This window comes from Tiliqua scincoides, chromosome 2 (genome assembly GCF_035046505.1).
Source record: "Tiliqua scincoides isolate rTilSci1 chromosome 2, rTilSci1.hap2, whole genome shotgun sequence".
Classification (NCBI taxonomy): domain Eukaryota; kingdom Metazoa; phylum Chordata; class Lepidosauria; order Squamata; family Scincidae; genus Tiliqua; species Tiliqua scincoides.
Window position 1 is genome coordinate 145,058,716 of NC_089822.1, and position 16,170 is coordinate 145,074,885.

The following is a 16,170-nucleotide window of genomic DNA, read 5'->3' on the forward strand; positions in this document are numbered from 1 at the left end:
TAAAACCTTTTTTGCCTTCCATGTGTAGACTGAAGCACTGCTGATTTGTTTCCACTGATAATATTACAAACTCAGGACATTTCTATGGTGTTAATGTGACTGTCCTCAGCTAGATATGTGAGCTGGGACTGGTGAAGGCAGCCCAATCCTGAGCTGCCCGCAGTGCCCAGGCTCAGCGGCTCCATGGAGGGCTGCCGCTGGATCCTGCTCCTCCTGCGCTACTGCGGAAGGCACCTCAGGAGAACGGGACATTCATCCCCTTCCCCCGAGTAACGGAAGCAACCTCGCAATGGGGCTATTCTCTTTAGCGTCAACCAAAAGGTAAAGGCACTCGTGTAGGGCCTGCAGCCCTTCACAAGTGCCTTGGATCCTGCTGAGCTCAGCTCCGTGGATCCGCCTCTTCCCCTCCCCCGACATGCCTCCCACCCGGCCCCTGGCACGCCTCCCCCCTCCCCAGAATGCCCCAGGCCACGCCCCCACCTCCTGTTCCGCAGCCCGGCAGTCCGGGAGCCCGCCAAGCCGTGGAACCCGGGCGACCGGCTGGTGCTGGGCTAGCTCCAGCAGGAGCCCAGTGGTGAGCCCCGCCTTATACCCCCCACTAGGTTGGAGCTGCACTTATGATGTCTGGGAGATCACAGCTCCTCCGAATAGAACAGAATTGTATGAATGAAAATGTAATAAATCAAGAAGTGGTCTCTCTTCCCATTCCCCTTTACTTTTCATGAACAGGCATTTTGCTGTGTAGGTGAGCATTCCAGATCTTAATGGGGAATATTGTATTCAGCATTGTATTCAGTGCCTTGCAAAACTGCCGTTTTAGTCCAACTTCCAGCTGATAGCCAAACAGCAACTTCTCTGCAGAGGGGAAAAAATTCCCCAAACCCAACATATCAGTGCTTGAAATTTCTATTTTTATGCTTTCCAGATTCAAACACTACTGACTCTCTTGGATATGAATGCCATTAAAGACACCCATGCTAATAATTTAAGTGGTGGACAGAAGCGAAAATTATCTCTTGCGATTGCTTTCTTAGGGGATCCACAGGTAAACTAGAATCAGACTTACTCAATATTGCAATGGAGTCAAGAGGACCTGTTTCAAGTCTTCTAGCTGTAAGAACAATAGAGGCCTCTTGAGTTATGTCTTTCCATAGCAAAAGGGCTTTGTATTGGAGGATTGCTTTTTCTCCTCTGATAAGAACTTGGTGCATTGTGGCCAGCCTTGGAACATTTCAGTCCTGGCCTCCCTTGCTATAGATTTTTAGCAATATACACTGTGGGTTCTTCCATATAGTAGGTGATCACCAATCTTCTGCCATCATGGAGGACATTTTGCGGCGCCCAGATGGAATAGTAAGGTTCGCTCACTGGGTGGACGGATTTGTCCGAACCCCTGATCTGGCCCCTGGGCCAGGGTTTGAACAGCCCTACCATAGAAGTTCCCTTTCTCTTCTGGTCTAAGAACATTCTTGGGTTCTAGCTTTAGACAACAGTAATTCTAATAGTGAAGAGCAATATAAAAAAATATTAAAAACCATTTTTCTGAAAGCTACAGAGTTCTGTTTGTGTACCAATGTAAGAAAAAAGAAAAAAAAATCATCTACATGTTTTTAATTCAGATGTACTGAAAAATAATCTTATTGCTTCATGCAGGTGTTGTTCTTAGATGAACCAACTGCAGGATTGGATCCTTACTCTAGGCATCAAGTGTGGGCCTTACTGAATGAACGCAAAGCCGGCCGAGTGACACTATTCACTACTCAGTTCATGGACGAAGCAGATATTCTTGCTGGTGAGTTTTGTACTGCAAAACCGTCTAAAAGTGTTAACCTGAAGAGGAAGAGAGAGGAACAAAGACATGTTGTTTAGAACTGAGGGTTCTGAATCCTTCACACTTCTAACTTGGTTAGTTTGAACCAAGGTTTCAGTGCTGCTGCAACAAAGGACATGTGCAGAGCCAACCGTAGGCATTCAAATGGCTCAATGAAATGTTTAGAATGGTGCTCCTCCAACTTCATGTTCAGCAGTCTAATGGGCTGTGGCTGCTTTTCTCATAGGTGGTTTTCACATCTTGTTCTAGGTTCACTCATCTCATCTCCTATGCCTGCTTTTTTCAATGCTGGATCCTCTTGCCTGTTACGTGATTATTTCATTTGTTCATGCATATCACCATCACTTACGTCCTTACTTTACATTCTGCTATGAAAGTTACACCCTGACGATGGTGACGGAAAGATCTCTCCTGTCAGCCAAGGCCAGTGGGTCCCAAATGTTTTTGGGTCACCATCCCTTTGGTTCCATAAACTCTCCCTCAGTGCCCCTAGCCTATAAAAAGCATAATTAAGAATAGTGGTTTGCATGACCCATTAAGGAGATAACAACAACATTTAAAATAGTAATTGCCCATTTATTCAAAATCCAATTAGCAGCTCAATTCTATTCATCCAGTGATTTAGAAAATGGGCTGCGCTGTATGCTACTGTGGTGGTAGGGATCAGGAGGCTTGGGAGATGAAAAGAAAGTATATTCACACACACACCCCCTCATGAGTCTCCCAATCACCAATGGGCCTCCTTTGGCTGCTGCAAATCTGAGGAGAGAAAGGGGGGGTGTTGGGAAACAAGGAAGGGGATGGCAGGTTATATGCAGCAGGATACATTCCCTCTCCTTCCCCCTCCGTGCCCCATTCCACATATACCCGCCCTGTTCCCTGCCCAACCCCGCCACCAGCTCACTCCTGCCAGGAGCAGGAGTGCATTGCCACTGCTGCTGCCATTTTGGATAGTAGATCTAAAATGGCTGCCAGCAGCCTGCTCTTTCCAGTGTTGTAGGGCCTTTGCAACATTGCAACCAGCCAGTGGCGTCACTAGGGAGGTCTGGGGGTGTGTGGGCAGCACTGGGTGAAGTGCAAGGGGGGTAATGCGCACTGGGAGGGCGATGCACTAAAATCACGGTGGTTAGGAGTAACCCCATCATGTTATATACCGTTGGATGCGGAATTTCTGGTGAAATGAAATGCAGAAAACGGGAGTGAAATATCTCCTTTCTATCAAAAGTTATGGCCAAAAAACCAGAAAACAAAACATGCATGGATCCCAAAGGAAAGTGAAACTGAGCCGTATCACGCGTTTACTTGTGAGTAGGCAAACAGCCTTAGTTCATCTGAAAGGGCAGGCTGAGAGGAATCCAACGACACCAGAATGGTCCTGATCCAATGAATGTAGCCCCCCCAAAACACCTGAGAAGGAGGTACCTCCCTCCAAGCTTACGAATGTATTGAGCCCTATGGAAAGCTAAACTAAGCCACATGGTCACGTTTACTTGCAAGTAAGCAAATGTGCCTTGGCTCTTGGGCAGGTCAGGCAAAGGGAAATGTGAAGCCATCAGAATGGTCTTGATCTGATGAAAATGGAGCTCAACAAATGCTCCAGAAGGCAACCAGGGTGGGGCTGGTAATTCATTCATAAAAAGAATGAAACAGAGGCTTGACAGGATAAAGTGAATTTTTTTTCTGTTTTAGGCTGCAATCCTATCCACACTTTCCTGGGAGTAAGCCCCACTGACTATAATGGGACTTTCTTCTGAGTAGGCAGGCATAGGATTGGGCTCTCAGACTTGTAAAGCCGGGTGGGTCCTGATAGTGATATGCTTGAAATATAAGAACTTAAACTGAACTGTGTAGGGGTGAAAATCTTACTGAGGCAGGCTACAGAGAAAATTCACTTGGTGGAACAGGGCTGGCTTTCCCTTATTTATTTATTTTATTTTAATTATTTATAATTATTTATTTTAATTTGCTTTATGATGCATCCTGGACAGATTGTCATTCTAAAAAGTGGGTCCCAGTGCTAAAAGTTTGAGAACTGCTCCAATAAAGTGAGTTGACACCCTGGGGGGATGTGACACTACTAGTGACCAAAATCACTAAAATCACAGTTTGTAAAAATAATACCATCATGTTATATATCAATCAATGTGTAATTTCATGCAGAATGCGATGAATCAAACTGCTTTGAAATATTTTTATTCTATCAAAAGGTACAGCCAAAAAACCAGTGGGGGTGGGGCAATAGTCAATCACCACACCCACCACCTGGAGTGTTGCTCCACCCACTGCATGGGGTGATGCGCTGGCCTCCCGCCCTGGGTGACGTGAACCCTAGTGATGCCACTGCAACCAGCCCTCTACATTTGGGCTGTAAAACTTTTTCATTTGAATGCATTCAGTAAAATTGAACTTGATTCAGTGATACCAGCTTTTCAAGTCTGATAGTCATTTAGCAAGAATCTTAGATATCACATTTAGTAACTACATCAGTGTTCAGTAAGTTCTTAATGAAATTATACCAGTTTCCCAATGCCTGGTTTAAAGTCACTTAGCAGGAGTCTTAAATCACCACGTTTATTAATCTAGAGTGAATGTTTTCGTGTGGAGAGAAGTTAAAGGACCACAGTAAACCACATTCCATTGAACATGATACTGGAAATTCAGCAAGGAGCTTCTTAACCTCTGTCCATATTGCAGGATAATGATCAGAAATTTCCTTCTGTCTGTTTACCCAGAAGAAAATTTCACTCTGTTCAGTGGGGCTTACGATGAAGTAAGGATGTATAGAATTGTAGGCACAGACACACTTTGTTAAAACTGGCAGCCTTTTTGTAGTATTGGAACCAAACTCAAGCAAGAAAACATACACTGCAAAATGTGCTAAAGTTAGTTTCATTTTTACAACATGTAGATTAGTATTATGGAGAGATTTAATAACAGAAGGTATTGTTCTTTGTGTTTTGGTAGAATGTGACATCTGTTAACTTTTTTCCTTCTTTAATCTTGGAAAATTACAGAAAAAAACTATGTTTTAAGAAATAGAATGAATTTTGTTTGCTTTCTCCATAGACCGGAAAGCTTTTATCTCACATGGCAGGCTGCAGTGTGTTGGTTCATCTTTGTTCTTGAAGAAAAAATGGGGCATCGGCTATCATTTAAGGTACTTTTGAATTTGGGGATGTGCTTTTGATCTACAATAACATTTATCATCTGGTAAAAATGTGTAGTCATAGATATATTAAAATGGTGATCTGTTATGCCAACTGCAGTGAGGAGGAATATAAGTGCTCAAAAAGTTGTAAAGAGGCCTAGAAAGTGGTGGGAGCAGGTATACAGGTCAACCCCTCTTATCTGTGGGTTTGGTACTCATAAATTTGATCATCTGCAGATTCCAAACCTGTTGCATGGCCCAACCTGGACCCTCTGAACCTGACCAGAGCTGTCTGGAGCATCTTCTGAGGGCTGAGGAGGCCCCACATGGCTTCCCTGACCCTCAGAATGCACATTTCAGGCAAAAAAAAAAAAAAAAAGCAACTTCCAGTTTCCAGCTTCCACCAAAAGTGACATTTTTATGCTCTTGTGAGGCATTCTGAGGGCCGGGGAAGTTCAGATGGTTTATGGTGCCCTAATCCATGGGTTTAGGTATCCGTGGGGGTTTTGGGAATAGATGGCACTCTGTACTTGCTGAGAGTTCCAGGTTGATGGAGGAGCAGACGTTCTGCTAAGGCTATGAACTGTACGTGCTGTTTTCAGTAGCCCTGTGCCTCTTTTCCCCATAACATTCAACAATGAAATGTGTGCGGTGACTTAATCATGTTGTTAATTTCTCTACACGTAGCATTGGGGGAAAGAAATGTACAATGTACATATATTGTGTCTCATTACTATATGTAACAGGGAAGAAGAGGGGGTATTGAACTAATAGCTAACACTTTCAACAGTGATCTCATGGCCTTGTCTTGGCAACGGCAATGTCTTGTTCTGCTCCTAAGCCTATAAAATATGGCAATCGCTGCTTTAGACAATTTGGGAAGTATGTGTGCTCCTTTGATGCTGGTGAGATGCTGTGACTTGGGATTCAGAAAATATTCTAAGGGCCCAATCCTATGGGCACACTGTGCCACCAGGATTGACTTCCAGGGACACAATGGGCTTTATGGCAGTCGCAAAAGGTCACCCACCATTCCATGCAGCCAGGTTTCTTCTGTAAGCAGTGAACAGGTGCAACATCCTGCAGAGATTTGGCACTGGTAAGTTTAGGGGAGGGGCAGGTGGTGGGTGGGCAGAATAGGGTGTGGAGGAGGGGGAACAGGGTAGGGAGGGAGGAGTGTTGAGGCCAGGAGGAGGCAGCATTGGCAGTAGCAGTGTCACCAATATCTTTTCCCACTTCCTGGTCTCAATCCACCTTCCTTGCTCCACTTGGACTTGAGCTAGCAAAATAGCTAGCATAGGTCAAAGTAGACCCATCGCAGAACTGAAGGCTTAGCCTAGGGCAAGGGAACAAAATGTTCCCTTACCTGGAGGAGATCTCCAGGACTGCCCCCCCTTTCAGGGAGCAGCTTGTGCTCCAGTGGCGTGGCTGAATTGGTGGGGGAGAGTTAGATAGGACTAGGTGTAAATAAATGTGTGTAAGCCTTGGTGTCGGCTAAAATCCTTTTTAATATAAACAGAATGCATATAAATGAGTTGGGTGACCCTGAGAGGACAACAGCTCTTGTCAAAAAATACATTCCCAATGGCAGATTATCAGGACAACGTGAAAATGAGCTGAGCTATGTGCTGCCCTTGGAACACATGGAAAAGTTCCCAGGTAATTATAAATTTCAGTAAGTAAGAACAGTGAGGTTTACAGCTCCTGAATGTCATTGTCTTCATCTGTGCATGTGCAATCAGCAGAGTTATTAATGATATTGAAGTATTGCTCTTCAAGAAGAGTAGTTCATGGTTTTCCGAGACTGAAGGATGCCAACAAGTTCATGGTTTACATAGCAAAATAAATCAATGCATTGTTTCCTGTTCCAAAGGGGCTCACAGTCAAAAAAGAGATTCAGAAGGGACATCTCACCAGTAGACCCATGGTGGAAGTGAAGGCTTTTCCACAGGAAAGATGTCAGGCTGGAGTGAAGAGGGATAGTTACTCTCCCTCTTCTGAATAGAATAGGATAACACTTTAAAAGGTGCCACTTCGCCCAAGTAGCAGAGTTATTTCTCAAAATGTTACTCTACTCAAATTATGATCACAGGTCATGGTGAGGATTAGAAATTTTGGTCTGAAAACTAGAAGGCAAATTGCAGCCAGGCATGTGATTTTTTTTTTCCTTTTGGTCCTCCTGTTATGAAGCTTTGTTCTGCAATATGGACCAGCAGACAGACTTGGGAATCATTAATTATGGGATAACAGTGACAACTCTGGAAGATGTCTTCTTGAAGCTGGAGGGTAATGAAACAACTGATGAAGAAGGTAAATGTCCTGTTGTGGCTGGAAAGATGTGAGTTTCAGAATCGTAAGTATGTAGGAAAAAGAATGCTGTAGGGTTATCAGAACACCTTTTCCCAGGCTTGCAGATCTGAGGGAAGGAACCTGAATGAGGAAAGATCAGTGTGGTGACAGTGGCAAGGAGGATTGGAGAAGGGTATTGTCTGACATATGGAAAGGTGAAACTTGGGTCCTCCCCTGCATCTAGCTGGCTGGCTTTGGACATGCCTTGCCTTTCTTGTTGGGAAATTCCATGACCAGCCAAAACTTCCTAAACAAGGTCCTTTCCTGGCTTTGAAGTAAATAATGACATTAGTGGATGCAAAGGTGTGCCTTCAACCTTGGCTTCATTGTAAACTCAGTCAAGTGCTGTATGGTACTTGATGCACAGCCTCCTCAGGGTGCAGAACAATAGAGGCATAGAACATCAAGGACCATCAAGTAACAAAAGAGCTGTCCTTGAGAAATCACCCAACAATAGCTTCCACGCTGTCATGTAGAATTTTGAACTACAAAAATCTGGGTCACAGATCTATACATCATCTGTGCAATGCAGTCAAATCAATGACATTCTTGCCTCCCCTTTTGGTTTGAGAGTTGTATGTGTGTTGGTCTCTAGATCTCCTTGGTCTATCTTTTAAAAGTTAAGCTAGCAGAATTTCCTTAACAGTCTCTGCAGCTGCTTCAACTACTGGGTTGAGGAAGCTCAGATACATTAGGTTTCTGTTTGGGCACATACAGTATTGGTTGAGTTTTCCCCACAGTAAGAGAGTAAAGTGTTTTCACAACCCACTCCAAGCCTGCACGCCTGGCTTAGGCTTTGGAGAACACAGATCAAGCTGTCTGCGAGCCCAATCCCAAGCATGTCTACTCAGAAGTAAGTCCTATTATAGTCAATGGGGAAAGTGTGGATAGAATTGCAGCCTGAAGCTGATAAAGTACTGATAGAACATGCATCTCAAGTAAGAAATAGCATTGAATATATGCTCCCATTGTTCCTTAGTCTTCTCCTGATAGCCCTTTCCCATTTTCCATTACCGCTATCCTCTCTTCCTCTAGTTCAGGAGTGCCCAAACCCCAGCCTTGGGGCCACATGTGGCCCTCGAGGATTCTCAGTGTGGCCCTCAGGGAGCCTCCAGTCTCCAATGAGTCTCTGGCCCTCTGGAGATTTGTTGGAGCCCGCACTGGCCCGAGGCAACTGCTCTCAGCGTGAGGGCAACTGTTTGACCTCTTGCGTGAGCTGTGGGATGAGGGCTCCCTCCACTGCTTGCTGTTTCATGTCTGTGATGCAGCAGAGGCAGTAAAGGAAAGGTCAGCCTTGCTTTGTGCAAGGCCTTTTATAGGCCTTGAGCTATCGCAAGACCTTCATTCATTCATATAAATTCATCTTTAATATATTCATTTATGTAAACTCATGCAAATTTATTCAAATTTTAAATGTAAATTAATTTTTCCCCACCCCCGACAGTGTCAGAGAGATGATGTGGCCCTCCTGCCAGAAACTTTGGACACCCCTGCTCTAGTTCCATCAGTACTTTGTAAATTTGAGTCAGTTGAGCTGTGCCACGAGCCACTGCACTTGATCACTGTACCCTTAGAAGATTTCCCCTGGGTTTGCATGTTACACATGTCTTGGGAGATGCCTGATAACAAGAAGAGTGTATTTTAAGGGAAGATAAGGCCAAAAAAAAAAAAAAAAGAGCTTGAGCAGACAGGCAGACTTTCAGTAACTATTTCTAAGGCTAGTATCACAGTTTTGACTTTGCACTTTGAAAATGGTCGTAGGTTCTGGAGTTCTTAGAGGCCAAGTGGGAGAAGAAAAAAGGGCTGATTCCTCTCTCGTTGAAGTAGAGCAAGATCTTCAGTTGCTCTCAGACACAGGAAAGTCAACAATGAGAGGCACAGAACTCTGGAGGCAACAAGTTTGTACAGTAGCAAGAATGCACTTCTTAAATCTCAAGCGGGAGAGCAAAGTCTGGGGAGCCATGTGAGTGCCACATCCGGTTGCTGTTCTAGTTTGCTTTTCTGAAAGCTGTCGTTTTAATGCCCAAGTAATTTGAAGATACAGGCTGCCCATGGAATGAGATATTGCAAAAGTTGGACTGTTGGGGCATTTACTTTTATCCAGAATTATTAGGATGCCATAGAGTTTTTCAGCAAAATGCTGTCTTGCACCAAAAACCGCTTCACAAAGTTCTGTATATGGTAGTTAGTCTATTGGAGATTTAATAAAGTTAGCCCTAAGAAAACTAAGCTCCTAAAATATTTATTTCTTGGCGTGGCCATTTACAGTCCAATTCTATCTTTTCCCTCACCATAGCATGCAACTGTGCCAAAACAAGCTGTGCTGCATGCTATGGTGGAGGGGGGATCAGGAGGCTTGGGGGAGATAAAGGAAACTATTTTCCATGAGTCCCTCTATGAATCCCTCAAGTGTCAATGGGTCTCCTCAGACCTGCACCACCTATATAGCTGGTGCAAGTCCAAGGAGACTGAAGGAGAGTGTCAGGAGGCTCCAGGGGGATAGCATCCCAGAGTAAGATGCTTGTGCCAGGATATAGCCCATTCTGCCTCTAGTGTGCCCCCTTCCCTCCCTTGATCCACCCACCCCACCAACTTACCAACATTAGCAGGGCCTTTCCAGGTTGCCGCTGCACGTAGGGTGCTCCTCAGAGTTTGTGGTGGCGGCCCAGAAGCATGCAGCTATGTGTGCTTCCATAAACACTTATAACGCCATAAAGCATGTTCTGCCACCAGATCACCAGTTCCAGCAGTGGAACTGAAGCTTATAACTGAACTGTAAGAAGTTTTAGGATTGGGCTTCTAAGGTACACCTTAGAGTGGTGTTTATATGGTACAAAGAAACTTTAGGCTGGGATGGAATTTAAATTAGCCAGTGAAACATTGGAAAGGAATACAGGCATGCCCTGGTATCTCCAGGGGTTCTTTTCAGGAACCCCCCATGGTTAACTGAAACCATGGATATCAGGGATTGCTGCCCAGCCCTGGAAGTGAGCGGAGGTGCATGGGGGCCCCCACAGATAAGTGAATCTGTGGATATGGGATCTGTCATTACGGCCCCCCCTGTACTTGGCCTTTCCCCACTAGCCATGTCCTACTCAGAATATTACCCCCAAGCCTCTTCCTCCATGGAAAGTTTCAGGATAAGCACCATTTAAAATCCCATGGGGAGAACAGCAGCTGAGAGTAAACTCCCTAACTAAGAGAGCTCTTCTTAAAACTCCTTTGCATCACATCCTTGTGAAACGATTTCACTCCTTAACAATATTATTAGTAAATAGCATTTACATGTACTAACTTGGAACAGCTGGCTGGGCAGACATTCCCAAGAATACTAATAAATGGCTTCACCATTCATGGGGCCTGTGCTGCTGAATGACCTGGATGATTATCATGGGCATGATTATCAAATCTGCAGATGATTCTAAGCTGGGTAAGATGGCTAATGCTCTGGAAGACTGAGGGCCCAATCCTACCCAACTTTGCTGCACCAGTGCAGCCGCAACCCAGCCCTGAGGTTAAGGGGACAAATGTTCCCATATCTTGAGGAGGCCTCTGTGACTGTCTGCCCACCGCAGGATGCCGTGCACGCCCCATTGGCACAGCTGCAGCAGCACTGGAAAATTGGATAGGATTGAGCCCTGAATCAGAATTGATCATTGGGAACAATATGACAATTAACAGATGTGACATCAAACGTTAAGTCCTGCATGTTGGTACAAAAAAATCACAGTACAGGGTGGGGACATACTGACTTGCTTTCACCACATGTGTGAAAAGGATCTAGGTATCTAATGTCCCAGTTGTAACTGACCCCCCCCCCAGCTGATGGACACATGCTGCATCCTATGGTGGGGGGAGGCAGAACTGGCCTTAGCAGCTGCAGGGCCTAATTGGAAACATTTTTTGTGGGGCCCCAGGTTCACAGCCAAGGTCTGTAGAATCCTACAGATATAAATAAAATATATTATAGACTTTGTATCTCTATGGTAGAGAGGAAAGCAATCAAAATGTGCACTTAAGAAGCGCATGTGAGTTAATGGACCAAATAAAGCTAAGCAACATTTTTATACAAAATTGCATCACGACTAGAGTAGATAGCTCCCAATTGGGAGCAATTGGTCCATTTGGCTTAAAGCCAGCTGTGGGTGGGGAGTTGTTGTAGAGTTCAGGGTAAGGGAACTTTGTAAAGGAAAGCCTCCTCTTTCCCTACTGGTCTCCTTGATTCTGCAACAGCTGTTTTGCTGGCTCAGAACCAAGGTAAGTAAGGAAGAGAGACAGGATACCAATGCTTCACCTGCCCCTCCCACCCCTTCTTCCCCCTTTCTATGTCCCTCCTACCACCTGTTCCCACTGCTGACTCATGTGGTGCTGGTGAACAATGGCCTCACCACCACCCTGCGCAAACAGCGGGCAACAATTGTGGTGGTGAACTCGTTGTACTCACCAGTGTCGTGCAATGTATGGCGGGATCCAAACACTTCTGTTGTCAGAATTCTGCCGGTGGACACCTTTAGTTAGAATTGGGCAGTAAGGGAACCCCAAACTAAATTGAAGTAACAGTGTAATGTAACTTTTATTTTTAAAAAAAGTGAATGCATTGCTGGGTACGTTAACAAAAGCATACTGTTCAGATGAGAAGTGATGCTTCCACTCTAATCTGTATTAGTCTGATCTCTTTTGGAATACTCCATCTAGTTCTGTGCACTACATCTTAAGAACATTTCTAAGCTTGAAATGGTTCCAGAAGAACAACGGACATGGTGAGATATCTGGAAACTAGGTCTTTGGAGGAATGGTTGAAAGAGCTTGATAGGATTGTCCTGAACAAGACAAACGGGACAAATGATGGTGTCTTCAAGTTTGTGAAGGGCTGTGAGACAGCTCTGTGGCTCTGGAGAATACTACACTAGAACCACTGGGTTGAAATGACAGGCAAGTTGATTTAGGCTAGATATGTCCTAACTGCAAAAGCTGGAAAACCTACCTTTTCTGAGGCAGAGCAGTTGGCTCTCATTCATTGGAGGTTTTCAAGCAACGTCAGGACAGCCACCTATCGGGGATCCTGGAGAAGTCGCCTGCACTGAGCAGGGGTTGGATTACCACCCAGATCCTTTCTAATTCTCGTATTTTACGATTCTATAAATGTTAGCTCCTTTACCTCGTCTTTATAGATAAAATAATACAACAGGCACATCTGTCCTGTGCATTAATAGACTCTCTCCTTAATTACAGACTATTCCTTTCTGCACTTGTACTAGCACCTGTGCTTGTTCACATAATCTCACTTGCTGTTTGGATGAACCTACATAATGTTGAGCTGCATCCTGGTCTTTATTTTGAGCCAGGAACAAAGTTTTTGACAGGATACTCCGGACTTCTGATCCTTAATGATACAGGTAAGGGTGCAGAACAGAATATGGAGACAGAATATCCTGCAGAGCTGGCAGGAGGCAACCCAGGAGCAGCATCAGCAGGAAGGGTACATTGTTCCCCCCTCCCCAATTTCCTTGGTTTTTGCTTTCTGGCTTGCTGCCCGATCAGTGCCAAATGGCAGGATTGAGGTGAGGGGAAGGGTCGAAAGAGTCCTTCCTTCTTCCTCCCTTTCACTGCTACTATCACCAGCAGAGCAGTAAGGGAAACTGGGATTGGGGGTGGGTGGGTTGAGTTGAAGGCAAGGAGGCAGATATTTCCTGGGAAAGGACTAGATCCTCTTCAGCTCCGAATGTCGTCATCAACGGGGATGCAGCAGTAATAGTTACAATTTGGTCTGTAATTGAGCTCAAAAAAGAAAATGCAACTGCTTTTCCAATTTTTTCAGGAAAATAACTGAGATTGCCAGGCCCAGATACAAATCAGATTGCAAAGGGAACACAGGTTGTCTTGCCCAGTTTATGAAGTCAGTGGGATTATGATATTGCAATCCTAAACCCACTTCTTTCAAAATACAGGCAGTGCTGAAATATGTGGTATTACCACAGAGTTAAACAGGTGAGAATTATAAGCTTAACTTGTAGCTAATATTGCAACCCTTTTAGCACCTGTACAAATAGCTATGCATCACATGTGAAGCAATAAAATTTATCTAAATTCTACATTCTACTTCATTTTGATTCTCTTTTGTGTGTCCTCTGGTCATACTGTCTTACCAGGTGCAAGCATTGACAACTTTATCCAGGCTGTGAGGAGTCAGAATGTCTTGGTAGAAGCAATCACCGGCTTCAATGTCAGTGACCAGCTGGTGCACAATGGAGCTATAAAAGTAGCCCTTCAAGAAAAGGTAACTTTACAACACTTTCCTCTTCCTGGGAAAATGAACCTTAACATCGGACCTATGATAAACTCCTAAGAAATGGGTGTTAAAGGCTGCTTTACTGTTGTGGTACCATCAATGTTCAAGAGCAGAAAATCCATCCCTGCTCCCCTCTCTAAAACTGTGTTGGGAAAGACAACAGGGAACTGTTACAAGTACATGCAGTGCTACAGTATTTTAAAAGGCAGGATCCTTTTGAAATACTGTGTAGTACAAGGTTTATTAAAAAGAAAAATAGGCAAAGTAAAGGAAAGAAAACTGCTATGATCAGGGGAAAGGCAAAAAAAAAGAAAGAAAAAAAAGGAAAACTTTATCTAACCACCTTGTCCATGCATCAAAACATCCGCTTTCTCAGAAAGTAATAGATTGAGGGGCAGGTTTGTCTGGTGTAGTTGACTCTGACTTCCTAATCCGACTGGAGATCTTCACACCAACTTTCCTTTTTAAAGGTGTATTTGGATGTTTCTTATTGGCTAATCCTAAAGTGGGAAAACTCACACAACTCCAGGAACTTCCCCATCTATGGTCAGGTGAATTATTCGTAGATGCTAATCTGGATGGTGTTTCCCTATGTACACTCTGGATTGGTCATCTTAAGGTGTTTTCAGGCTCTTTGGCCTGGTTAGGGAGATGTGAGGGATAGAGTTCATAATGGGGTTCCATATGCCCTTGCTCTACAGATGGTACAGAAAAGAGCATTCCTGCCTGATCATAACAATCACACAATGGAAATTAATGCCTAGTAATGGAATTTGATGATGCATGTTTTAGGCTTCAGACAAAAGGCATTTTCCTGACTCTTGAGCCTAGTTGTTCCAAAAGCAGTTCTTCTATACCTTTCCCAAACAACTAGTTATTAGACAACAATGGTTAGATGTAGGTACCCCTGGACAATGGGATTCATTTGGTAACCTATTAGCACTTGGTTGTATTTCTGTATCTGCAACAAGAGGCTCACAAAGGTCCATATGTGCATGGACACCATCAGTAAAAGTGGTTTGTGGAAAAAGAATGCAAATTATGAGCGTCAGCTTTTTTCTTTTATCATTTGTTTTTTCTTGACCCTGTCTATACAGATTCATTTGAGTTCCAGCATTGATCTCATGTCTTGCTTTGCTTCAGAAATACAGGTTCACACTTATGTGCCACATGGAAGTCGTTAATTGCTTTCCAGTGCTGATCAACATAATCAGCAATGCACTTCTACGAATGTCAAATTCCATTGCCCACATTAGAATCTGGAATGATTTATTTTTGGTAAGTGATTCAACTGGATCATAAAACCCATTTTGCATGCATGCGCACGCGCTTGTGTGTTGCACAGGGCTGGGATATATAGGAAAATCAGTTTTAAGAAATGTACAGTATATGGATTTTTCAAAATTCATTAAAATGTAGGATATCGTTTCTTAAAGAACAAAATTGTAAAATGCTATTTCAAGGGACCTCAGGATCTCTTGAGCTTATAAGACATCCAGGGGTTTTCTCAGGAGAGATATCTCTGTATACAAGCTCTTCCAGTGATCTCTATTCAGGTCATTAGTAGTGAAGTGATTAGTACAGGTGTAACAAAGGTTTATGTTAAGTATGTTATGTTAAGTCCCATCCCTTTGTAGCCACCCCTTCTGTTTCTCTTTCTACAAGAATGATGCTGCATTCCATAGATAGGAGAAGGGATATGTGGTCTCCTTCTGCCAGGGGTTATTATTATTAACATTATTTATATACCGCTTTTCACCAAAAAAAATTCACAAATTACAAGCTGCATTTTCTCCAGGGCATGGATATCATTGCGATCTTGTATCCGTTGGAATGATGGATCTTTAGAAAAATCTGTGAGTCTTGTTGCAGCCCTGAATGGACAGCACAGAGTCCAGGTGCCACAGACAACAGCAGCTGGGCTCCTTTCTCTGTTTCTCTGAAACCACAAGCAGAGGAAAGATGCTCTGTTTCTGTCCTTTGAGGACCTTCTTTCTCTTCTCTCCTTGTGACTTGGACCAGACAGTCAGATCCTACTTCCAGGGCAAAGGGAATGAGTGCTAGCACTGAAACTAAAGTGTTTACTGTCCCTTTGCCATGATCCCCATGATCGGCCTCTGGTTCTTCCTTCTCCACGACTCCCTGAGCCCACTGCTGCCTGCTGCGCTGCCGCTGTTCCAGCCCTGACACAAAGCCCCGGACTGGTGGTGGCCGAGTGCCATGGTTGTGGACTCAGGTGGCAACTGAGGTAGAGGAGGTGCCTGCCAACATGCTCCTGCTCAAGCTCCTGCACCTCCTGATGCAGTTCTGCCTGGAGTACCTGTTTCTTTCCCTACCCTTGCAGCTCCAAGCACTGTCCTCTTCTCCCCCCGCCCCCATTTTGCTCTAGAGCTGGCTGCTGCGAGACAGGGAGTGCTGTGGGCTGGGCGCAAACTCTCTTCCTCCCTCCAGCTGACCTCCCAGTGGGCACCCCCAGGTACCTATTCTTCATTCACTAAAAGCAGAGGAGTCCTAGCCAAAGCTTAAAAAAAAAAGTAGAGGGGCACCTGCAAA

At 44.3% G+C, this 16,170-nt stretch overlaps 1 protein-coding gene across 5 annotated transcripts in view; it reads left to right on the forward strand.

Moving 5' to 3' along the window:
• The window catches only part of LOC136639250 (ABC-type organic anion transporter ABCA8-like), a 60,673-nt gene that overhangs the window by 20,659 nt on the left and 23,844 nt on the right, over positions 1 to 16,170 (forward strand). For all 5 annotated transcript variants that reach the window (XM_066613274.1, XM_066613271.1, XM_066613272.1 and 2 more), the window contains exons 16-24: positions 926 to 1,045; positions 1,654 to 1,792; positions 4,898 to 4,988; positions 6,499 to 6,638; positions 7,170 to 7,289; positions 9,090 to 9,291; positions 12,561 to 12,724; positions 13,478 to 13,605; positions 14,761 to 14,895. In XM_066613274.1, the coding sequence (XP_066469371.1) occupies positions 926 to 1,045; positions 1,654 to 1,792; positions 4,898 to 4,988; positions 6,499 to 6,638; positions 7,170 to 7,289; positions 9,090 to 9,291; positions 12,561 to 12,724; positions 13,478 to 13,605; positions 14,761 to 14,895 (1,239 nt within the window). The remainder of the gene's footprint in view (positions 1 to 925; positions 1,046 to 1,653; positions 1,793 to 4,897; positions 4,989 to 6,498; positions 6,639 to 7,169; positions 7,290 to 9,089; positions 9,292 to 12,560; positions 12,725 to 13,477; positions 13,606 to 14,760; positions 14,896 to 16,170) is intronic.